Here is a 24,102-nt window from a genome sequence, read left to right as displayed (position 1 = left end):
GGGCAGCCCTGAGCAGCCCCAGGAACCCAGCAGCCCTCAGCCACCGCCAGGGGAGCGCGCGCGCCGTTGGGGAACTGAGTTGAGGAGGGCGCGAGGGCAGGCCCGGCTTGGAATCTGTGGGTGTCGGGGCTCCATCCGCGCCAGCGTCGGAGTTCGAGCCGGGAGTGGGCGGAGGAGCCAGGCGGACCGCAGACAGACCCAGCCGGCCCACCCCCGCCCCGGCCCGGGCTGTGGTGAAGGCGGGGGAGGGGGGGAGGTGCTCGAGGGCCCCTGCGAAGGCGGGTGGGCGCGGCCGGCCTGGGAGAGCTTCAGGGTCGCAGCCTGTCCGGGGCTGTCCGCGCAGTGGGGCTGTCCGCGCAGTGGGGCTCGCGACCCGTCACCGGAACGCCTCCCCGCCCTCTCCGAGCATTCAGGAGAAGGGCACCTCGGGGAGGACGGCCGCAGCCTCTAGGGGGCCCTAGAGAGAGAAACCCCCCGCGCACCCCAGCAGGGCGCGGGCCAGGTGGCAGCTCCGGGGCTGGGCTGCGCGGAGGAGGCGGCCTCCTGGGCCAGGGGCGGCGGCAGGGGCGGCCCCGGGATCACATGGGCGGAGGCAGGTCTTGGAGCCCCGGGCGGGCTCTCCCCAGAGTCGGGCAGACGGCGGCAGCGGCGGCGGCAGTGGCGGTGTCTCCTCTGCCTCCCTCCTTCCCTTCCCTTCCCTCCCAGCTCTGGCCGTCCAGCCCGACGGGTGAGCGGGAGCCAGGTGAGCGGGAGCTAGGTGAGCGCGCCCACCTGCGCACCGTCAGCACGGCCAGCGACCTTCCCGGCTCCGGGGACCTCGCAGCTCTGCGAGCCCGCGCCCCCTGCGCCGCTCTCCGAGCCCCGGCCCTTTACTCCGCCCACGGCTCCTCTCCCTGTAGCCTCGCCTGGAAGCCGGTGCCCCCAGCGTGCTGGGCTTTCCCGATCCCCGGCGCTCCTCCGCCAGCACCAGGCCCGCGGGTACTTTGGCCTCGGAGCGCAGAAGGCGCCCGGACTGGGAGAGCTGGGCCAACGGGCTGGGCACATCCCCGCGGCCCGGGACGCGGAGTCCATCAGCCGGCTCAAAGGTCTGAGAATCCAAAGCCTCTGTAAACCGCGAGCGTCGGCCTGGGGACCTGGAGACCTGGGGCAGGGACAGGGGCTAGGCCTGGGCAAAAGGCAAAGCCAGGGACCGTAGAGGGGGCCGAGAGCCCTTCTTGCTTGCTTGGCTGCCTTCTCCCCAGGCTCTTAAAACACGGGAAGTGGCCCTAGTGTCCTTGATGGATTCCGACAGCACTTGCAGCCTCTGGGCCTCCCCAGGGGCAGCCCCAGGGGGGGTGCTGGGCAGGGTGGTGGCCCAGGGCTGGCATTACAGCTTCCTGCCTGGGTTGGCTCCTGGCTCCATAACTAGAGGCTCAGGAAATCCTACCAGGGCTGAGTCTGTAAGGACACTCCCTTGCCCAGCGGAGGGGGCCGTGGATGGGACGCCTGTGGCCCCAGCTAGCAGGCAGCACGCCTGCTACAGCTATTGCCAGGGGGTGGGTGTGCCCAGCTTGGCAGGTGAGCCCGTCCTTCTGGCTGGAGCTGTTCAGAGGGCAGCAGGCCCCTGGAGGAGGTGGGAGGCCTCGTCTTGCCTACCTGGACCACATTGCCAGGGGCCAGGCCGGCCGCCAGGAGGCCCCTCTGAAGACCCGGGGCCAGTCCCCACCCAGCCAACTACTTGAACAGTCTGTGGTGGCCTCACCCCCCTTGTTTGCTGTCACTCCTGTTCCCAGAGTGCTGCCCTCCCCCAGAGTGGGGAGGAAGTACCTTGTGCAGTCAGTTTTGGGGACAGGAAGCAAGCACTGATGGGACTTAGACTTGCTGGTGGAGGAGGGGGAGAGGCAGGAAACCGTGACATTGCCTACCACCTGCCAGCCCCTGCCCGCCTGGTCTCCATCCAGCAAGGGCCTGTGAGGCACCCGAACGGCCTGCCTTCTGGGAGCTGCGCTGCTGAAGACTGTGGCGGTGAAGGGGGAACTCAGAGTCATGGCTTCCCAGCGTGGGGGGGAAGTGAAACCAGGGGGGTGAAGGAGGGAGTTAGTCACTTCCTCTACACTCCCCCTCGCACCCCTCCCCAGTCCCTAACTGGCTTCTCTCTGGACCTGTCATCCCCTCTCTTTTGCTTCTACAGGGTCTCCAGCCCTCCTTCCTGTGATATGGCCCTGACTGTGGATGTGGCGGGGCCTGGGCCCTGGGGCTTCCGGATCACTGGGGGCAGGGATTTCCACACTCCCATCATGGTGACCAAGGTAAGGGCTAGTTCCAGGAGTTAGGATCTACCCTGTCTACCGGCTCTCCACAGCCACCTTTCTTTTTTTTTTGTTCTGGAGTCAGAAGGCTTACTTCTGAGAATGTTAACCTGGGGAGGACTGGGGCCCCATTACCATGGGGCTGTGGTGACCACTTCGGGAACAGACTTCTGGGGATTGACAGGGAGCTGGGCCAAGTAGAGGCCCTTTCTCCTTGGTCACCCACCCTGCACCTGCTGGCAGCCACCTGGGGAAGTTAATAGAACAAGAGCCCCAAGTCCTTGGCAGTGTCCTGACCCAGGCCCAGGCCAGGGAGCATTCACGGGGCAACTACCTATGTGGTGTGTTTGCGTGGGCAGGGCTCTCCATCCAGAAGTATTTCCAAGCACAGCCCCTCAAATTCTGTCATTTCTTTGGGAGGCTCTGTGAGAATGCCAGGGATGGGGTGAATGGGGTGGTTCCCCTCCAGCTTTAGGAGGGGATTAGCTGAATAACTGGGCAGACACTGCGGTGCAGGGAGAAAAAGGGGGACACAGGTCAGCCTGGTTCAAACCTGCTTCTGTATTTCTTGGGCAGGACAGAGACACATCCCCTTTCCTCCATCCCTGCAGGAATGTCCTCGCTGTCTGAGCAGGGGTATCTCAGACCACTTGTCCCTCATGCCCTACAGGTAACTGAGAGGGGCAAGGCTGAGGCTGCTGACCTCCGGCCCGGTGACATTATCCTGGCCATCAACGGGGAGAGTGCTGAGGGTATGCTTCACGCGGAGGCGCAAAGCAAGATCCGCCAGAGCCCCTCACCCCTGCGGCTGCGGCTAGACCGGTAGGCCCTCCCCTCTGCTAGGCCGGCCAGCATTTCTTCACCCCTCTGCTGGCCTGCTGCATGGTGGCTGCCCTCTCAGCCCCAGCCTGGTCTTCCTGGGATCTTTTGGCTCATCTTTGAGAAGTTCCAGGCTCTGGAGCTGCCTCAGAGTGGGCTGAGGGGTGTCCCCGAGCCCGGCTGGGCACGAAGCCATGGGCAGGGCCGGCTGGCATCAAGCACCTGGATGCCCGGGTTTGACTGGTTCCCAAGTGTGCAGGGTAGAGGGTGTGGGCATGAAGTGGGTTGAAGAGGGGAAACGGGTGCCTTAGGCTGGGTCTCCCAGGCCCCTGCCTCCAAGAGGGGATGGCCTTTGTTCAGATCCTGGGAGGGGTAGTTTGAGGAGTTTGGGGCTCACTCCTCAAAGAACCCCCTCTGTCAGTCCCCATGGCTTCTCTGGGCTGTGCAGGTGAAGGCAGATTCCCAGGCTTGGGTTTTCAGCCACGAGGCCTGGGTTGGCCAGGGGGGCGGGGGCGAACAGGTGGCTCCCTGAGGTGGGGCATCAGAGTGAGTCACGGGACAGGAATGCTGGGAGATCCCCAGTCAGGAGAACCCTCTGGGCGGGACTTTAACTTGAGTCAGTTACCTCCTGCCTCTCTGCCTTCCCCTCCCCTCCCAGGCTCTCTCTAGGCCCTGAGTCCATGCCCTCTCCTCACCCCCACTGTCCCACAGTGCCATAGACACTGGCTCCCACGACGCTCTCATGATCCCGGCCCCTTCAGTGACTCCCTCATACCATTCAGGCTCGTGAGTGTTTGCAGGACTGCGACCCAAGGAGCGGGGTGGAGAGTACCTCTCAGCATCTGGGAAGGGAACCAAAGTCTACAAGGGACTGCAGAGTGGGGTGGCAGAGGGGCAGGGAGGTGCTGACACCATCACTTCCCATAGGTTCCTCTTGTACGCAGTGCCATCAGTGAGGGGGGCCTGACCAAGTCCCTCCAGGCCTTCAGCTCCATGATGGGCAGGTCAAGACTCCCGGCATCTTCTTTCTTTTGTCCGGTCCACTCCTAAACCCTCCCAGTCTCCTCCACAGGAGCACCCAGAAGCTCTGTGGCAGGAAGCAGTGCTCTGGACTGGAGCCAAAGCCCCAGCTCCCTTTACTGGCCCCACGCCCCTGCCTGGGGAGGCCGAGGCTGGTGTGGTGTGTGGTGACTGCAGTTCTTGCAGACCTCTCTAGAAGTGGCCAGACATCCAGGAATGGTGTGGTGGGGTTGGGACATGGCAGGCTCTTTCTTCACCTGAGACCAGTCCCAGCCCTCCAATGGCCTCCTGTTCAAGACTCCAGAGGGAAGGGCCTTGGAGGGGGGTTCCCAGGGAGCTGAGGTGGGGCACCTCTTTTTGCTGGCTGCCTTGGTGATTGGTGGGGAGCTGGGCCTGCTTGTTACCCTGGCTGTCTAGGCCCTGCAAGATGGCGGGGTCTGGGAGTTGGGGGGGTTGTGAGGGAGACAGGCTCCACACTTTGTTTTATGGAGGAGAAACCTTTAGAAGGGGCTAGGAATGACTCTCTCAAAGGTATTCCAGCCATTAGCAGCAAAGGTGGTGGGAGACAGCCTCTGGCTGGGCAGGGGAGAGTGGGCAGCTAGCCTGGCCATCGCTGGGTTTTAAGGAACTCACTTTCTCTCTCTGGGCTTCTGTGTCTCCATGGGTGAAAGATAAAGGATTATTTATATGAAATCAGCAATCTCCCCCAGAATCAATCTACAAACTGATGCTGACCAATGACAAAGTCTAGACGAAATGCTAAAAAAAGAAAAGAAAAAGAAAAAGAGAGGTGCCTGGCTGGCTTGGTTGGTGGGGCATAGAACTCTTCCTCTCTGGGTCTTGAGTTTGAGCCTGGTGTTAAGTGTAAAGACTACTTAAAAAAAACAAAAAAGAGAGAGAGAGAGAGAGAGATGCCTGGGAGGCTCAGTCAGTTAAGTGTCTGGCTTTGGCTCAGGTCATGATCTGGGGGTCCTGGGATCGAGCCCCGCGTGGAGTCCTGTGTCCGGGCTCCACGCTCATCAAGGAGTCTGCTTCTCCCTTTCCCTCTATCCTTATCCCTGCTCATGCTCTCTTCCTCTCTCTCAAGTAAATAAATGAAAAATCGTAAAAGAGAGAGACAGAAAGAGAAAGACAAGGGAGTACTGTGAGGTTTTATTAAAACCAAATTGATGAAATTATGTCTGTTTTTCATATTGATGCTAAACTGTCCATTCCTTTGAGAGATGACAGTGGTTGTTAATAAGAGTTGTTTTGAACTTGGCAAAGTTGAAATTTGACAACCTGATGTTCACATGTTTTGAACATTTATGAGTCTTGAGAATCTGTTGGGGGAACAGCTGCAATCTGCCGCCAGTCCGGTGAGTGGGGCTCCTGGACTCCTGTGATCTGCTTCCCTCTGGCCTCTCCTCAGGTCTCGGGCTGCTTCCCCTGGGCAGACCAATGGGGAAGGCTCTGTGGAAGTGCTGGCGACTCGCTTCCAGGTAGGAAGGTGCCTTCTGCTGGGAACTCCAGCACCCTGAGGTGAGGGGAACCCTGAGGGGCAGGGCCGGTTAGGGGATGGGTGCCTCCCTTCCCGGCCCTTCTCTTCACAGGGCTCCATGAGGACGCACACGGACAGCCAGTCCCCCCTGCGGTCTTCCTGCTCCAGCCCCGTGTCCTCCAGCCCCCAGCCAGGCAGCCCCTTCTCTACCCTGTCCCTCAGCAGCCCACACACCCTCCCTGGAGAGGCTGTGGTCAGCCGCAGGTGAGCGCAGGGGTGGGCATGAAGGCCACAGGGTCATGAACAGGCCTATCAGTCTCAGCGGCTGGGTTTATGGGAGCCTGAGGGCACCCTCTGTGTCCCTGAGGCAGACTGGGTGGGACGGGGACACACACACCATCCATTTCCCGCATTTCAGTTTCCAGAGCCTGGCACACTCCCCGGGACCCACCACTGCTGACCGCGTCTCCTACGGGGGCCGCCCCGGAAACCGCCAGGTGAGGATGCATGGGGGGTGGGGAGGAGAGAGCATCTCATCCCGGCTGATTGCCAGTGGCACCCTTGGGGCTGCAGATGACGGGTCCCCCTTGGGTAGCCAGTGCCTCCATCGCCCAGCAACAAGCATGCCCCTCTCCTGAGCCGGGAGGAAACTGTGTCTGCTGGTGGGTTGCACTTGCTGGTTCCCAGCCCTGCCTGGCCGGTCCCAGGTGGCCTTCTACCTCCTGTCCTCCCACTCGCTGCCTCCCCCCCTCTTGCTAGCGTCCTCCCTTCCTGAGTGTTTCTCTTGGGCCAGGGCTGAAATAGTTTTGCTGCTGTTGTTGGGATGGTTCCCTTTGGCTCTAGCTGCATCTCTTGAACACATTCCTCCCCATTCCAAGCCCCATGCCCGCCCCCAACTCCCATCACCCCATCCCCCTTCCTCCTCCTCTGACTCAGCCCAGAGAACCACCAGTGGGACTGTGGTTCTGCCTCAAGTTGCACTTGGCTTACTTTCTGTCTGCCCTCCTCCCTGCCCTTCTACTCTGGACAACCGCCCCCCCCCAACCCACCTACTGTGGTCCTACTGTGAACTAGTGACAGCCCCCCCCACACCCTGTCTTGGTGGTATTTCTCCTCTCTAAGGGCAGGGGTGAGGAAGTGAGGGAGCAAGGACGCCAACAGTCCTGGGCCACAGCTGTTGGGGGCAGAATTGGGTGGGGGGGCATATCCAGCCTTTGGGGTGAAGGGGATGCGGCCCAGCTGCTAGAATCCTCCCTCTGGGTGATTCTGCATTCCAGAAAGCACTTTGGAGATGGCTGGGGGAGGGCATTACAAATGGGACTCTGGGGAAGGAAGGAGAGGGCTCCCATGGGGGCTGCATGGGAGGGTCTTGCCAGTGACTCCTTGTGAGCCCACTCAGTGGACTGCCAGGCAAGGGGCGGCACAGAGATGCCTTCGATAAGATCCCCATCTTTAAAGAATTTAAAGTATAGTTGGGGAGATAAGACAAGCATGTAAAGCAGTTTGGGAACAATTAAGAACTAAACAGTGTGGTCTTAATTATAAAAGCGGGAGGCATTCTGGGAGGGAAGAGAGGAGTGTGGGCTGGGTGGCCTGAGAAGGCTTTGTCAGGAATTTTGCTGGACGTCAGAGGTAGGACTGGATAGGGTTTAGATTAGAGGATGATAAGCCAGGGGGATTGCAAAGCAGTGTATAAGCAGGACGTGGCGTGTCTGGGCCTGGGTGGGAGTGGGGAGGGCCTTCTCTGGGAGAACTTGGGGCTGACACCAGCTGGGACTGCGCTTGGCCCAGGGCATGGCTGGAAAGGGTCCATCCATCCTGGCCTTCTTCCTTGTGGTTCCCAAACTTGGGCAAAGGGGAGACGCCGGGGAGACGCTGGAGGTACAGGGAGTGGCTCCCAAGCCTGCAGCAGCACCTTGGAACCTGTTAGAAATGCACATTCTCAGGTCCCAGCCTGGACCTGCTGGGTTAGATGCAGGGGTGAAGGGGTGGAACAGGGCGCCAATCTGTGTTTTAAGGAGCCCTCGGGGTCCTGATGCGAAGATCTGAGGACCACCCATGTAGTGTAAGGGAGACTTGGGGTAGTCCCATCTCTAACATCTAACCTTGGATCAGCCCCTCTTTCTCTCTCTGGACCTGACATTCGGTTCCCGTGCTCTGAGTTCCCTCCTTTGGCCTGAGGACCATGGTCATTCCTTCAACAAACTTATTTGATTTTTGTTTTAAAGATTTTATTTATTTGTCCGAGAGAGAGAGAGGAGAGCCCAAGCAGGCAGAGCAGCGGGCAGAGGCAGAAGCAGAGGGAGAAGCAGGCTCCCCGCTGAGCAGGGAGCCTGATGTGGGACTTGATCCCAAAACCCTGGGATCACAACCTGAGCCAAAGGCAGATGCTTAACCGTCTGAGCCACCCAGGCGTCCCCCTTCAATAAGCTTTTGTTGAGCTGCTTTGTGTCAGGAGCCCTTCTAGGCTCTGGGGATGCGTTGGTGGACCAACAGAAATTCCTAACCCAATGAAGCTCGCATTCTGGTCTATAAATGAGGCTGTGATCAGACGGTGTGGGAATCACAGGGTCCCGTACCTCCCTCTTGGGAGCCACTGTGTACTTTTAGCACCTTAAAGGCTCTGAGAAGTCCCATGAGAAATATATTTAATTTTAATAATTTCCTAAACTTAAATTTAACTACAGAATTTCTCTTGGCATCCCCTCTCCCCCCACATACCTGCCACTCACTTATTCACATCCCTGTTTCCACCAGAACACAGTTTGAGAGGTGCTAGCTACAGATGAGCTCTTGTGGGGGGGGGAGGTGAGCAGCTTCTCTGGACTTGGGGATCCAAGGCTCCTTCTGGGAAGGCAGGTGTCCCTAGCTGACTAGGAGGGAGGGAGGAGAAAGGCAGAGCTGCTCCTAATCAGGGAGCTGGGCTCCTCTCCACCAGGGCGTCGTGGTCTGGCAGGAGGAAAGGGGTTAGAGGTGAGGTTCCCCCACCCCAGTCTGCTGTGGCCATGGCCTTGCTGCTGGTTCCTGAGCTGGCTGGCTGGGGCTGCACTGAGCCCCAGGCTCAGGACCCCACCAACCTTTATGGGGCCCTTCAGAAAACTGGAAGTTGCCACCTCTGGGTAGGCACATGCCTTGGTGGGCAGATGTGAAGTAAAGACAGCACCCCTCCCTCTGGCTGGCACTTGGACTTGGCTTGCAAAGAGAGCCTGGGTGGGTTTTGGCTCGCCTTCCCAACTAGCCACTGCCCCCATGCCGGGCACAGGCTGGCCTCAGATGGCACAATGGGACATGGTACTTAAGTCGCTGTGCTGAGGAAACCATCTTACCACCTGTCAGTGGACCACAAGGCACCAAGAGCAAGAGGGATGTAGGCTGGCAGAAGTAGGCTGCAGGGGTGAGGATCTAGGGCTGTCTTCTCAAAACCCTCAAGTTTCTGTTTTTAGCTGAAAAATTCATGCCGTTTTATCATTGGACCCTGTACTTTGTCCCTGACTTTGAATCTTAAAATCGAGGGAATTTGGCCTTCCAGGGAACTGTGCCCTCAGCCCGGAGCACTGTGGCCTGTCTGGTGGTCTCTGAGGGGCCCCTTCTGTGGGGGCTGGCAGTGGAGATGAGGCAGGGTAGAGGGAGTGGGTGCAGAGGTGCAGGCCAGAAAGTGGAGCACCAGTGAGGTTGAAGGCGGGATTTCCACATGGACAGCAAGCATCAAGAGCCCAGGGTGGACAGTGTGCGCCTGGAGAGAGGGTGCTACTGTTGGGGTGTGGGTCCAAAATGGGCCTGGCCCCCGCAGACTCCCTGGGGCAGAACCAGACCTCCAGGACAGCCAGCAGACCTGGGCCCTCTCAGGAGAGGAAGTGTGTGCAGGAGAGGGTCCCTTGTGCAGCCCCAGCCCTGACTCTAAGAGGGGTCTCAGGCCCTTCACTCCATCCCTGTGTTTCCTTCTCCTCACAGCGAAAGGATCTGCTTACTTCCTCTCTGCTGCTCTGCCCCTTGCCCAGTCTCCTTGCAGAACCATTTTACTTCCACAGTCAGGGGCTGACCACTCTCCCCTTCTGGGACCGAGCAGGAGGAGTCCCTAGTTCCCAGAGGGAAGGTTTGGGGCGATGGCCCCTTGTTGCCTTGTTGCCGGCCTGCTGGTCAGCAAGAGCTGGGAGCCCTCTGGTGTTGGGCCTGGGGAACAGCCGGACTGGTGTTGGCGGCCCAGACAGCTGTGTTGGCCAAAGGCTCCAGCCGCTGACTCCTCCCCTGGTGCCTCTCTGTCCCACAGGCCAGCCTCACCCGTGCTGGCGACTCAGCTGTGCTGGTGCTGCCGCCTTCCCCTGGTGCCCGTTCCTCCAGCCCCAGGCTCAGGTAGCAGCGGGCCCTGGAGGGTGGGGTGGAATTCTGGAGGGCCTGGGAAACCAGGAGACAGAGAGGAGGAATGGGGGTGGTGGGGAGTGGGTGGGTGGGGTCCCGATGGTTTTAAGCCCAGCTGGCTGTCCTCTGAATACCCACCCCCAGAATCCTTTGCCCTAGGGCGCTCTTTCCCTGCCCCCATGCTGGTCCTTATACCCAGGAAGGGACCCTCACTCCTGGCTGCCTCCTGCCCCTACAGTGTGGACTCAGAAGGGGGAAGCCGCCTTCTGGAAGAGGACTCAGAAGTCTACAAGATGCTGCAGGAGAATCGTGAGGCGCGGCTTGCCCCCCGGCAGTCCAGCTCCTTTCGGCTCTTGCAGGAAGCCCTGGAGGCTGAGGAGAGAGGTGAGCTCCTGGGGGGTTTGCTTGTTGGAAGTAGGTTCCAACAGGATGTCCCCGGACCCTAACTGGGCATGATATTGAATAGGTATGTCTTAAGTACTCATCACAGGAGTGGGCACCAAGGGCAAGTCCCTGCACTAAAGGGGCTTTCAACCTGGTAGGAGTTCCAGGGGTGCACCCAGGGGTGCTGGCTGGGATCAGGAAAATTTCAAGAGAATGACAAAGGTGGGGAATAGGGCCCATGGGGACTGGGTCTCCAGGGAGGGCTTCATGGAGGAAAATGACGTTGACTTGACCCTTGAAGAAAGATTAAGACTTTAACAAAGGGCCTTAAGATGGTGGCAGGGAGTTTGAGCCTCAGAGAGGGCATGGGGCGGCAGGGGGAGGGGGGTTGGTTGGTAGTGGTAGCGGTGAGCGCGAGGCCTGTGGTGGCTGGCAGCCCGAGGGCTTTGGTGTGGGAGCGAGAGAGTAGCAGGGGCCTGGTCTTAGAGGTTGAGTCCTGGCTGGGGGGTCTCATGTGCCAGGCGGAGGAGTGCTCTAACCCAGGAGGTCCCATTAAATAATGCCAGGCAGATGCTGGAGTGAGAAAGAAGAGAGATATGGGCTCTTGCCAGCCATTCCGTTGTTCCTTCCACAGACATTTACTGTGCCTGTCTGATGGGCCTGTGGGGTGCCAAGTGTGGTGGCCGAGAGTGGCCAGGCACCTGTCTGCCCTTGAAGAACAGTTTATTGGGGTGAGGTGGTTGGGGTACAGTGGTACTGTGTGTGTGTGTGTGTTGGGGGGGGCACTGCCTAGTGCAGGGGAGAGACGAGGGGGCCTGGCCTGGCAGAGGCCGCAGGGAGGCAGACAATGGGACAGTCTGGAGCTCCAGATCAACAGCCTCACTGGTACAATATCTGGTGCCTGGCTTCAACTCAGACAGTTAGCTCCTGGGGTGCTCACTGGGGTCAGGGGGTAGCGAGCGAAGCTTGTCTATCAGGACCCCGAGGCCTTGGTGGGCCCGTGGGCAGGGCCCGGAGAGAGGTGGTTGGGGGGGTGGAGCGCAGATGGTCACTGCTGGAGCCTTGGGGTCCTTGGGCCAACAGGGACCATACCCACCCCGTACCCCCGGTGCTTCACCTCAGTGTTGTTCCAAGGCTCACAGGCAGCCAGGCCCATAGAAGCCCTTTGAAAGCTGTATAAAGGTATTGTGGTGCTGCTATTATCTATCATTACCATCTTTTAATTAATAGCATCATGCCTGGATCACGCCTGCTTGGTGGGATGTGTAGACACAGCTCAGACATTCCTTGGGCTGCCTCAGCTTGGGCTAACTCCGCCCTAGCCCAGAAGCGGCTGCCATCACTCCCTTCGTCCATCACCTACCGGCCACACCCCCGGTGTTCCCTTAGCCTTGCGTGTGTAAGCACACCTTTTAGGAGCCTCCTCGGAGCTGTGCTGGAGGAGCGTGCATGGGTAAATAGAGCCTGGCTGCCGCCACGGGGAAAAGAGCTCTAATGTGTGTCTGTCTGCCCACCCCCAGGGGGCACACCTGCCTTCCTGCCCAGTCAGCTGAGCCCCCAGTCCTCCCTGCCCACCTCCAGGGCGCTGGCCACCCCACCCAAGCTCCACACGTGCGAGAAGTGCAGCACCAGCATCGTGTGAGTACTGGGGTGGGGGTGGGGGGCGGGCACTCCCTGGCAGGGCGGTAGGGGGCGGAGCAGGGCAGGGAACGCCCTCGGGAGGGCTCTGCAGAGAAAGACCAGTCCGGGCCGATGCATCTGTGCGAGGGGGTAATGCGGCTTGTTCTCAGGCTTCTTACAAAGCCTTGCTGCCTTCTTCCTGCGGCATCGCCTTCTTTCTGATTTCTTTCGCCCTCCCCAGAGGAGTAGGAAATGTTATTGCTTCTGATTTCTCTCCAGTAATCTAAAAGCCTCTGGAGATCTACCTCCAGACGGGGTGCCTCCTCCTGGAAAATGTTGCTCTCCGCCCCCACCCCCCTTCCCCCACCCCCCTTCCCCACCTACTTTGGAAAGGGATGGATTTTCCAGAGGCAGGTTTGTTTTTCTCAGTGGGTGGCATTATAATGCAGCGGTATTCTCTGGCAAATTGCTGAAACCCCACTCACCCTCCCCTCCGCCCCCGCCATCGATGTCTTGCTCGCGGTGTTAACGGCCAGATGACTCAGTTTAGGCAAACCCCTTAGCCTCTGTGGGCTTCGCTGTTCCACCTGCGGAATGGGATATTACCCATGCCGCTGTGTAGACGCAAGGAAAGGGGTTCTCAAAGAGCAGCTGCAAAGGGATTGTCAGAGGGTTCCGCTCCCCAGAGCTTCCACTTTTCCAGCTTGTCCACAGGGAATGCGATGCTGTGGGTCCTCATTCCTGGGACCACATTTTGAGAACCACTGCTCCATTATCAACCCAGAAAATTCAGGATGCAATTTATCTGCGTTTGTTTAAAGGGGGAACACCCCTCTTTTTTTTTAACTAGAGGTCTTGAGGGTGGGGGGTTGTAGGGTTATTGACGCGAGAGTCCTGAAGGAAGGATCGGGGAGTCAGCGTCTGAAATTTGGGGATCTTCCCTGAGTCCTGTCTCGGAGCTAGGCTCCCTGCGAATGAGAAGGGCTGCGGTCCTGCCTGGGGTCCCACCTCCACCCAAGCCCCCAGGCTAACAGCTCTGCCCTCTCCATCGCCCCCTGCAGGAACCACGCTGTCCGCATCCAGGAGGGGCGCTACCGCCACCCCAGCTGTTACACCTGCGCAGACTGCGGGCTGAACCTGAAGATGCGCGGGCACTTCTGGGTGGGGGACGAGCTGTACTGTGAGAAGCACGCCCGCCAGCGCTACTCCTCACCCCCCACCCTCAGCTCCGAGGCCTGAGCACCTAGCAGTGCTCTCAGCCGCCCTCAACTTTGTGGGCACCTCTGTGCCAGGGCCATGCCAACAGCAAGTTGGCCTGGAAGGGCGGTTGGTGGGTGGTGGGCGGGCCCCTTCCTCCATGCTAGGTGTGGCTAGGTCCTGGGGCCTATCCTGGGCTGTGCATGAGGACAGCCTCGCTGTCCCAGGCCTGTGCTAGAAACTCTCACTTCCCCCTGCAGGACAGGCTGTGCACTAACGGCTAAGGTGGGCACCGCACTGGATATCCTTGTGCAACAGGGGTTAAGCAGGTTGGGACACAGAGAGAAGTATGTAGAAAGAGATGGGTGGTCAGAGGCAAAACGTATTCACTCTGTAAAGTTTTCAACATATGAACTCTATAAATATATATACATGGACAAAACAAAGTAGATCTCCCCTCTCCTTCCCTGCCCCAGCCCCTGGGGATGAGCTTCTCTTGACCACTGGGTCAAAAGTCTTTATTTACATATTTTTTTTCCACTTTACCTGCCCCCCCCAAACCTACCGAAAAAGCTTCTTTCTTCCTTTCCTTTTCTTTCTTTCTTTCTCTTTCTTTCTTTCAGATTTTATTTATTTATTTTAAAAGAGAGATAGGGAAAGAAAACAAGTCTGCAGAGTGGCAGGTAGATGAAGAGGGAGAAGCAGGCTCCCCGCTGAGCCAGGAGCCTGATTTGGGGGTGGTGGTGCTTGATCCCAGGACCTTGGAATCATTCCCTGAGCCAAAGACAGACACTTAACTGACTGAGCCACCCAGGCACCCTGAGGCCTGTTTCTTTTAGTGGAAGTTTGTGATCTTTCTAGATACCGTCCACTCTTTTTTTTTTTAAGATTTTATTTATTTGACAGACAGAGATCACAAGTAGGCGGAGAGGCAGGCAGAGAGAGAGAGGGGGAAGCAGGCTCACTGCCGAGCAGAGAGCCCAATGTGGGGCTCAATCCCAGGACCTCCAGATCATGACCTAAGCCAAAGGCAGAGGCTTAACCCACTGAGCCACCCAGGTACCCCCCCCTTTTAAAAAATTTTTATTTTTAATCTCTCCATCTGATGTGGGGCTTGAACTTACAACCTCGAGATTAATAGTTGCATGCTCCATTAACTGAGGCAACCAGGCACCTCTCCTGGACCCTTTTATTTATTTATTTTAAATATTGTATTTATTTATTTGAGAGAGGTAAAACGTAAGCACAGGGGGATGTAGATGGGGGAGGGGCAGAGGCAGAGAGAGTAGCAGGCTCCCCACTGAGCAGGGAGCCAGATGTGAGACTCAATGTGGGGTTCCATGCGGGGCTCCATCCCAGGACCCCGGGATCATGACCTGAGCCAAAGGCAGGCACTTATGCGACTGAGCCCCCCGGGTACCCCACCTCCTGGACACTTTTATAAAGATGGCAGTTTTACTGGGATAACCCCTGGTACTTTAGAGGCTGGAGCTTCTCACTGGGAGCCTGGAGAGGAGCAGAGATGCAGGAGGCAGGCCCGGACGTCTATTGTGTCCAGGCCTCGGCTGAGGGACACAGTCTCATATTCCCCTGGCCCTGGCTGGCCTGGCACTCTGTGCTCCTTGCTCTACTTGGGGCCAGTGCTGCCAGCTCAGTTGACTTACCCGGATGAGCTGGGTGGGCAGGAGAGGGGGCAACATCTCAAGTACGTCCTGCACTTGGCCAAGGCTGTCTGCACCCATCTGAGAAAGAGAATCACCAGAAAGAACCCTGGACAGGCTGCAGGTTAGCCTTGCCTGGGAGGGACATGCCAGTGGAGCCCCCACCCTGAGGGACTACCACCCATCAAGGACCTCACCTCCAAGTCAGGGTTTTCTGTGTGCCCCTTCCACGGGAGACCCTGCTGGCTTCACTTCTAGTAGATTTGAAAACCCCAACCGAAACCAAAAAAGGATGGGTGACCAGTGCCAGGCATGTCTGCCCTCAGGTGTGTTTGACTTGAGGCCAGGACAGAGGTTCCCTACCAGATTTAGGGCTGGATTCACCCACCGAACCCCAGTCCTCATCCTGGAGGATGTTTTCAGAAAGGTGCATGGGTGCTGCTGGGTGCTCCAGACCCACCCTGTCCCCCAGTTAGCCTGAGGAATGGGCTACAGTCTCAACTTTATTTTCACAGAAAAGATCAAAGCTGGGCTTTAGAGACGGTGCTATCTGGCTCTTTTTGGAGCGAATCTTGGTGGAGAATGTTTGTGTGGGCTCCTCGGGCATCTGTTGATACAATTTACCCCTTGACATAATCGTCTCTCTGGATAGCTGCCTTTATTTTCATAGAAAAGATCAAGGCTTTCTGTGGCTCAGGAGGAGGACCGCAGGCCAGAACACCTGGTCGGCAATGGGATGGCCTCCTTGGCGCCACCTGCTGTCAGGTGTAGCCCACGACAGGGGAGAATGCCGGCAAAAGGGGCATCCAGAAAAGGGTAGCACTTTTTCATGCTCTCCTGAAGGTGGTGGTCAAGTGGCAGCCGCTGAGCTGGCATGAATGAAATCATAGTACATGGCAATGAGTGCTAAGAGCTAATGTGGGACACACGGGCATGGCCTGTGAGCACAGAGCAGAGGGCATCTGTGTGTAAGGATGAACAGAACCTGGACAGGTGCAGTGGACAAATGCTGAAGGATGGGGGTGAGTGCAGGTGGATGCTCGGTTTAGGGCAGTGGCCAAAGGAGGTACCAAGAGAAGACTGGAAGGGGAGATGGGACCCTTGAATGCCAGAAGAAATGGTTTGGACTTCATCTTGAGACTCTGGGACCATTTTGAAAATTTTAAGCAGGGAAGTGATGGATTGGAAAAAGTGGGTGGGAGTATTAACATGGTCAGATCCCCACCTGTAACAAAGTGTGGTGGGCCAGCAATATTCCAAGGAGTAGAGGAGAACAGATGGGGAGTGGAGACCCTTGTGAAAGGGGTATGTCGGTGAGTTGCTGAATGCCTCCAAAGCCTGGATGGGTCCACGCTGAAATCCATCTGTTTAACTGGGGCAAGGAGTTCTCCTTCCAGCGGCCCAGGGAGGGGGCAGGGGGTAGCTTCAGAGAGCTCAGCAGCTACACAGCCAGCCTTAGCTTGGGAGCACACTTCTTTGGTCAGAGGAGAAGGTTGGGGGCAGTCTTTGATCTTTTTCCTCCCTGCCCTCAAACCCACCCCAAGCCAGCTGTGAGCGCCCACCCTCTGCAACCCAGACACATTTGGGAGGGGACACCACCTAATTATAAGACCTCAGTTTGTCCAGTGCTGTGCCCTTTTTACTTTTTTCTGCATTTGGGGGAATAACTTCAGAAATGAGAGATTCGAGTTAGAAGTTCCCCCAAGAGAGCATCTAATAGAGCCCCCTTCAGTTAGAAATGGGAAGGGGGACATTCCCAAAGTTTCACTAGGGAATTCTAACACACAAACATGTTGAGTGCTTTACTCCTCACAATTCTGAGGTCGGTATTGTTGTCCTCCTTGTTCTGTAAATGAAGAACCCCTGGACAGTGGACAGGGAGGATGAGTAGCAGGTCCAAGGACTCCGAGCTGGTAAGGGGAGGGGATTGGGAGTGGACCCTGGAGTCTGAATCCCGCATTTCTGGTTTGGGGTGGGGAGATTTTGCCCCTCCATCACCAGAGGTTGCCTTCCAGGGCACAAGGGAGGTCACCATGGCTCCCAGCCATCTCTACTCTGGCCGGAGATGCCCGCAGCCTCTTGGCTTGGCCCTTCCTCCCACGGGGCCTAGCTCAGTGCTGAGCTGGCAGGAAATGTGCTTCCTGAAACTGGGACTTCCCCATGGAGGATGAGGGGCCACTGGGCATCCCTGGCCTCAGCCCGAAGAAGGATGCTGCTCAGCCACCGTGAGTCTGGAACTCAGGGAAGCTGCTCACCTGTCAGGCGGGCAGGAAGGGGGCGGCAGAGCTGCCCTGTTATTCCTTCAAGCATCAAAGGAAAAGGGGTTTCCTCTGATAGGAAGCAGGGTGGGAGGTGGTCATGCAGGGGTACAGAGGCCTTGGGGTAGAGAAGGCCTGACCTAGTTCTGGTCACAGGGCTACTCCAGTCAGGGCTTCAGAAGGCAGAGGGGTGGGAAGTGTGTGGCCCCCTATGATGGATCCCCATCACCATGAGGGCTCAGGTGTATCTGCATGGTTGAGGGGGAGACATAGGTGCGTGGCCTGGAAGGGCGTGTGCTTGCTTGTGTGTTGGTGGGGGTGTGGGTTCTTTTGAGCCCACACAAAGCCTTGTGCTGAGACACTGCATTCCTGCTGGCTGGGCTTCCTGTTCCAGAAGCATTCTTGCCCCAGAGTCACCAGGGAGACTGCTTGGAATCTGGCCCCACATTCTCCAGATTCAGGGTGAGATCTGGCAGAGGTTCCCTCCCTTTACCTCCCTAACCTCTCACTACAGAGGAAGGAAGCCACCTGAGAGGCCAGCCCTCCAACCCTCCTACCTAGGGAGCCTTGGGGTGGGGTCGGACACTGCCTGTGGGGTTTGGTGCCACACATCCTGTTGGGCGAGCATAAAGCAGTTCCTGCCAGGCCCTGCATTCTCTTTCCCTGTCTGTATCTGGGGAAGAGGAATGGAGTGGGGTTACTGTCTAGGGAATAGGGTTAGGTGGGGAAAACCCAGAGGATTTATGCCTAGCAGGGAAGGGCTTGGCCTGAAAATCAAGGTGTTACGAGATGGCAGGCAATTCAGGCACTAGGCTCTCATTCTTTCTCCAGACTTGGCTACTGGCCTCAGTTTCCCCATCTTATACAGTTAGAATCTTATAGTTTCCAACTTGCTGATAAGGCTCCAGTGTAAGGTGTTTGGGGAAGGGTACGAAGGAGCAAGGAGCAGAATAGGGTGGCAGACTTTCTTCCCCTCCTAGTTAACGGCCACTTCCTTCCAAGGGCTCTGGCTCCAGCCCCTCCCCCAGAGGCTCAGGTGCAAGTTTGCACGTCCACCAGCTCCCTTATCTACCTCCGAGGGATTTGGGTCCTGCTGGGATTTTTCCAGCCCTGTCACCTTACTCAAGAGGATGAGGTTTCCTTACAGGCCAGCAGCCCCCCTGCTCACGGGGCTGTGTCACCTTGGGCAGCTGCCTGGGCTCCCAGCTTCCTTTCAGGCTGGGAGCCTTTGAGGGTGAGGAGTGGTGGAATCCCAGGACCAAACGAGGGTTGGGGTGGGGAGAGGGAAGTATTTACACTTCCACCGCCTCCAGGCTGCTTCCTCGTCCCTCTGGCTCACTTCCCCAGATGCTGAAGACCCCCTCCCCAGATTTAGGGTGCTCCGGGTGAGGGAGAGGTATGGGACGAGGAGGGGATTAAGATCTAGCTTAGGACTCAAGGCGCTCTACAGTTGTCGGAAAGGATTTCCATGTGGACAGGGATCATTTCCCCCTTCTGTCGCGTCAGGTTTCTGAGTGGCTGAGTGACATGCCCCAGGCACACAGCTGGGAGCGCAGGGACAACCTTGTCCCGGTCAGCGCTCTTCCCGCAGCCAGCACGTGGGGCTCCATTTCCTTCCGCGCTACCGTCCAGTGTCCGCCGACCCTCCACCCCCAGCTCCGGCTGCATTTCGGCGGCAGGAAGACAGACCAGCATGTGAACCGGGAGTGAGGGGGTGTCGGGTAACCCCGCACCTCCAGTCAGACAGCGTCCTCAGGCGGAGGTCTCCGCTCCTCGGCCGGGTGTGGGAGCTCGGGGCGGCCCGGAGCCCGAAGGACAGAGGATCCAGGCCTTCTCCCCGCTCCCCGGAGCGCCCCGCGCGGCCCGGCTCCCAGCCTCCGCCCCCCGCGGCCCCTCCAGGCGCGCCCACCCCACCCCCGGCCGTCCGCACACCTGCGCGCCCCTCCCCCCCGCCCCCCGCGGGGAGGGTCCGGGGGCCGCGCCCAGCCGGGGCCGGACGCGCGTGCGAAACCTCCCGCCAGACAGCGGCGGGGGATCTCTGGCCGGGATCGCGGGCTGGCTGCCGGACGGCCGGGGCGCCGCGTTGGGGCCGGGAGCGGAGCCATGCTGGGCCGGCGGCGCGTCTTCGCCGTGGAGCCGCTCCGCGGCCGGGGTGAGTCGCCCGCCCCCCAGGCCGGCCGGGGCCTCCTGTCCTGGAGCCGACTACCGCGCCCGGACCCCGCTCTGCGCTCCCCGTCCCAGCCGGTACACCCCGCCCGGGGCGCTCGACCTCGCCGCCTCCCTTCGGACCGGCGGAGTGATGGCGCTGTGCGCTTTGGAGACCTTCTGGGTTCGGGCGCTAAACCAGCCACCACCTTCCATCCCACTCCCAACGGCTCCACTTCGCTCTAATTCCCGGTGTGGACCTTCGCCCAGCCCTTGCCCCGCCGGCTGGTCCAAAAGCCCCCTCCGCCGCCGCGAAGAAGGGAAGCCCTCTCCTTCCCGAAGGAGACTAACAAGCTGGCTTCCTGGGCCGGGGTGGAGGGGCCCGGAGTGGCCCCCAGTTCTCCCGCGCGGCCGGCGGTGAGACCAAGGCGGCCCTCCATCCTCTCCCGCGCTAGTTTGTGCATCGGTATTACAGTTGGGGACCCAGCACGTGGGTAGGGCCTGTCGCAGAGGGGGCAGTCCTCGGGCGCTTGCGCTGCTTCTCCTCCTACACCCCCTGCCCCCAGTTCCCGTTTAAGTCCCACCCCACCCCCACACGACTCCCCACCAAATCTTCACTATTTCTCATTTAAGAGAGCAGAAGCCCGCAGTGGTTATAGCTATTGTTATTTTTATCGCCCTCCCCCAGGAGCTTCTGGAGAGACTGCATCCTGCATCCTGATGCTAGTTTGGGACCCCAAGCTTCCTTCTTTGTGCCCTTCTCCGTCTCCCTGAGGCCGGAGGGTGGGGGTGGGGGTCGCAGTCTTACTGCCCCCGGGGGAGTAGTTGAAGAGACTGAGGCTCCCCTTTCACGACTTAGAAGTCTTAGGCTGACCCTGGGCTTCAGGGCACAAGAAGAAAGCAGCTATCCCCTCAAAGGAGGATCGCCCATACAAGGAGCTGGTGAACACATCCCACACGGCTTTGCCTGCCGCCCAAATCCGGGCGGTCTGTGATCACCAACAAAGACTTGTGAAGGGAACCCGTGTTAACTTCTTCCAGCCAGGGATGGGGAGAGATCTGGGCGGGGCTGTGGCTGTCCAGTCCGGTCCCCTCCCTTCACCTCTGGCCCAGGACACTCCTCCCTGGGGAATGCTGCCAGTTGCCAGGAATGCTGGGGGCGTTAGGGGCAGCCTGCCCAGCCTGATGCAGACTCTCCTTGCAGATGGGGTTGGTGAGGACTTGGCACACGGTTGTGTAGTACCTGGAGTCAGCAGCACCTACCGACGGATCCCAGACGCGGCTCAGGTTTGCTCACTGGACTCCTGGAAGAGGGATGGCCAGCTGAGAGGTCCCAGGAGGCAGCAACCACTTCTCAAACTGGCTTCCAGGGACTCAGGAGTGGAGATGGTGGTCGGGGACGGGCCCCTGACCACCTCACCGGGCCTTTCTCAGGTCTGTCTGGACTTTGAGCCTACAGGGAACCCTGAGCCCCTGGCCTTTGCTCCCGTGGAGCCTCCTGCCCATCTTGGCCGGCTTCTGGCCAACCGTAAGCTGGAGCAGGTGCTGGAGCGCTCCCGCCAGCTCCCCACCTCCCCGGCCAGCATGTCACGACACTGCCGCTCACTGAATCCCCCCTGCGAGCCTGAAAGTCAAGTGCCCCCTTTTGGAGCCGGGGAACAGGAGGCCACAGAGGCGGAAACTGACCTAGAGGCAGGCCTAGAGGAAGCAGAGGTGGTGAGTGCCAGGTCTCAGGCTGGGTTAGAGTGGGACAGAAATGGCCTTCTCACATGGAGGGGGCTGCTGCTGGCTGGTGGGGCCTCACTGACTTGTTCTTGGAGCTCTCTTGGGGTGGGGCGTTCCTTGCTTCTGGTTGATGGCTTGTTCTCTCCTCGGCCCACTCCCAGCTGGGTGGAGGTGGGCAGAATGGGGCCTGGCCTGGCCGCATGCCTGGGTGGGTGTTGGGAGGCCAGCTGGGGGCATGTGCCTCCTTTCCCCAGACCCTCTGCTCCCATCTGCTGGTCTGCCTAGCATGGGGGTCTGGTTGAGTTCAGAAGTCTCCCCGACCTCACTCTGTCCCACAGGCAGGGGGCCTGGGGCCTGGAGCCTGGGCCTGTCTCCCAGGACAGGGGCTCCGCTACCTGGAACACCTGTGCCTTGTGCTGGAGCAGATGGCAAGGCTCCAGCAGCTCTACTTGCAGCTGCAGACCCAGAGGCCCCCACCGGTGAGTGAGCTGAAGGGCCGGCCGGCCAGCGGGGGGCAGGTGAGTGGGGGCTGTGGAGGAGGGCGGCTCCACGCGGGAGCCCTGGAAGTAGCCCTCGAGTTGGGTCTTGAGTGCCTGTCTGTCCTGTGCACAGGATCCTGAAGTGAAGGAAGAGGAGATAGAGGGGGCAGCGGGGGAGCCAACCCTGGCCCCTTCACCGCCACCCTCTCGTGACCCAGGAGGTGAGGTGCATGAACTGCTTAGCCAGACGCAGGGGACAGGTGAGAGGCAATCGCGTTTCCCTGTGTCTAGCCTGCCTAGGCCCCGCCCCCACCCGGGAGACCCCGCCCCCACCCCGGGAGACCACGTGACCCCGGGGGCTTGATGTTTGGCTTCCTGCTTCTGGCCCTGGATAAGCTGATTCTCTTTCTGAAGGGGCAGAAACAGCTGCACCCCTAAAGGCTGGGCTGCCCAGTGCCAACCCTCCCAGGCTCTTAGAGGCCGCAGCAGAACCAGCTCAGATCTTTGCTCCCTCCCAGGGACACAAGGTAGGTGATGGGTGTGTGTGGAGGCATGGGATAGGATGGAGAGGGGGTAAGGGGGTGGGGGGGTGGAGAGGTGGGGAGGTGGGGGGTGTGGTCTGGTTGGGATGTGTACACAGCGTGAAGGCCACGAACACTGGGAAAGGGACGGAATCCTGACTGGAGCGGGTGACTTGTCCTGGCTGTACTGCCTGCTGTCTATGGGAACTTGGTCAGAGGTTAGTCGTGGGGAGGAGCTCTGATCCCCTCGCCCTCCGCTCAGCGGGATCTCTCCCACTGGAACAAGGTCAAGGTCCTGCTCAACCGGATCCGTTGGAGGAGCCCGAAACACCCTGAGTCCCCTGCCCTTCCTGATGGCCCTGCCCCTAGGTGAGTCCTGGGGCCCAGCCGGGTGGGGGGTGGGGGTGGGGGTGTGAGGAGGAGCCTGATGAACCAGGATGCTGAGATTGTAATGCCAGTGGTGTTTTTTGGGTCCCTTTGAAATCTCAGAGACCGAGATAGTCTCAGAGAGGGTGCTGGGAAAAACGGAAGGTAGTTAAAGCATCCCTTTTACAGAGGAGGAGGCTGGGGATTGGGTCGGGGAAGGAAGTTGCTTTCCCGAGGCTACCTGTGTGGTGAGTCCGTGGCAGAGCCAGGACCAGAGCCTGGGAGATCCCCTCATTCCAGTTCAGCAAGCCCTCGGCTCTCGCAGCTGAACCTTAGGCCACCTCTCGGATTTGCTGGGAGAGCAAGGTTGGGACACAAAGGATTCCACAGTAGATGATGGGGGATAATGTGGGGATAGGAAGCACTGTGTCATTGTCCCTAGCTTCCCAGGGCAGATTCCATCAACTCTGGGGCTATTGCTGCCTTTGTTTCCTCCTCCTAGCCTAAAGCTACCTTTTCTTTTCCACAGGATTGAGTCAAGGGGCGTCCCTGAAAGACCTCCATGCCAGCCCCTCCGGAAGACCTTTATGCCATCATTTGTGGTTAAGAAGCAACGAGCAAAAAACCTTTCTGTGTGCTGAGACCTCCTGGTGCAGGGACGTGACCCTGGGTTGGGGGGTGTGCAGTGAAGTCTTCTTCCTTGCCCTTTGCCCTGTTGCTGCTTCTGGGCACTGCCAGGAAGTGATGCTCACCCTTCTCTCTGAGGAGAGGGCTGGATCTTTCTCCGCTGGGCAGCTTGGCAGAGGAGCCCGAGCTCCCTGAGAGGCCCCAAGGTGCAGCAGCCCCTAGGCTCCTTTCTGGTTGCCAGAAATCCCTGGGCCTAGTCAATGTGAACTAAGTTATTTATCAGGAGTCCATGGGGCGTGTTTGGCATGGTGATCTACTGGGGCCTAGTGTGTCACAGATGCATATTTGTGCAAAATGATCCATGTATCTCCGTGAGTCAGTCACTGCTGTGAACTGGCTGGATCCAACCATCTCTTCTGAATCATACACCCAGAGGGTTGGTTGATCTTCCGGATGAGGTAACTGTAGAAGGATGGAAGCGACCTCCATTCCTCAGTGCGCAGTTACTGATTTGGAGTCCTACTTTCTTTCTCGAACCTTCGTGGGTAGCCCCAGGACAGGGCGGCGTGGGGGGGATGGATGAACTACTATTTTGGGAGCCTCTGCATGGAGTCTTGCCTGTGAAGCAGAGCCCCCGAAGACAACCTGGAATGGAAGGGTCAGGGACAACACGGAGAATAGCAGAGTAAGCTTCAAGGTCTGTCTGCAGCCACTTTGGTCCCTAATAACCTTTACACATCAGAGCTGAAACCAGACACTCATACTAGCTTTTAGACCTTGATAAAAATCCCTTAACTTTTCTGAGCCATAGCTTCCTACTTAGTGTCCCGAATGGTTTAATGATACCTGCCCTACCTACCTCACAGTCTTATTATGAAGATAAAATGAGATCAAACTCTCAAAGTGCATTGTGACTGTTACATGAACAGGAAGGGGAGGGCATGGGGTTGGAAGATGGCCAAACCGGACGGATGATGCGAAGGCCAGAGGATAAAGCAGGCCTGGGTTGCTAATGGAGACTAAAGTGCCCAGTGATTAGCGGCATGATTTGAAGCATGTCATTTCACTCAAGTCTTAGGTCTCCTATCTGAGAATTAGGGCATTAATTCCTGACCTTATCTTTCAGGGTTGTGAGGACTAAAGGAAATGTTTCTGA

The 24,102-nt window shown here is 58.6% G+C and overlaps 2 protein-coding genes across 9 annotated transcripts; both read left to right on the top strand.

Annotated features, from left to right (window-relative positions):
* The first annotated feature begins 637 nt into the window (after window positions 1-637).
* PDLIM2 (PDZ and LIM domain 2) lies at window positions 638-13,610 on the top strand. 5 transcript variants are annotated; one of them, XM_032855843.1, is made up of 10 exons: window positions 638-742; window positions 2,171-2,288; window positions 2,959-3,110; window positions 5,539-5,608; window positions 5,720-5,871; window positions 6,026-6,104; window positions 9,875-9,957; window positions 10,202-10,347; window positions 11,868-11,985; window positions 13,029-13,610. In XM_032855843.1, exons 2-10 carry the CDS (start codon window positions 2,196-2,198, stop codon window positions 13,204-13,206), a joined length of 1,071 nt encoding a protein of 356 aa, XP_032711734.1. In that variant the 5' UTR covers window positions 638-742; window positions 2,171-2,195; the 3' UTR covers window positions 13,207-13,610. The 5 variants fall into 5 exon arrangements, with proteins under 5 accessions (XP_032711734.1, XP_032711730.1, XP_032711732.1 ...); XM_032855839.1 differs by having other exon boundaries at window positions 10,163-10,347; XM_032855841.1 differs by having other exon boundaries at window positions 653-757; window positions 10,163-10,347.
* Window positions 13,234-23,849, top strand: CUNH8orf58 (chromosome unknown C8orf58 homolog). 4 transcript variants are annotated; one of them, XM_032855838.1, is made up of 8 exons: window positions 13,234-13,276; window positions 18,590-19,235; window positions 20,433-20,941; window positions 21,292-21,432; window positions 21,566-21,692; window positions 21,847-21,959; window positions 22,240-22,322; window positions 22,849-23,849. In XM_032855838.1, the coding sequence occupies exons 2-8, from the start codon at window positions 19,187-19,189 to the stop codon at window positions 22,958-22,960; spliced, it is 1,134 nt and encodes a 377-aa protein (XP_032711729.1). In that variant the 5' UTR covers window positions 13,234-13,276; window positions 18,590-19,186; the 3' UTR covers window positions 22,961-23,849. The 4 variants fall into 4 exon arrangements, with proteins under 4 accessions (XP_032711729.1, XP_032711728.1, XP_032711727.1 ...); XM_032855837.1 differs by having other exon boundaries at window positions 22,216-22,322; XM_032855836.1 differs by lacking the exons at window positions 13,234-13,276; window positions 18,590-19,235 and adding an exon at window positions 14,511-17,050 and having other exon boundaries at window positions 20,433-20,944.
* The last annotated feature ends 253 nt before the right edge of the window (window positions 23,850-24,102 follow it).

Source organism: Lontra canadensis, unplaced genomic scaffold (assembly GCF_010015895.1).
Source record: "Lontra canadensis isolate GAN:19392208 unplaced genomic scaffold, GSC_riverotter_1.0 scaffold10, whole genome shotgun sequence".
Lineage (NCBI taxonomy): Eukaryota > Metazoa > Chordata > Mammalia > Carnivora > Mustelidae > Lontra > Lontra canadensis.
This window is presented reverse-complemented; position numbering and strand designations above follow the sequence as displayed.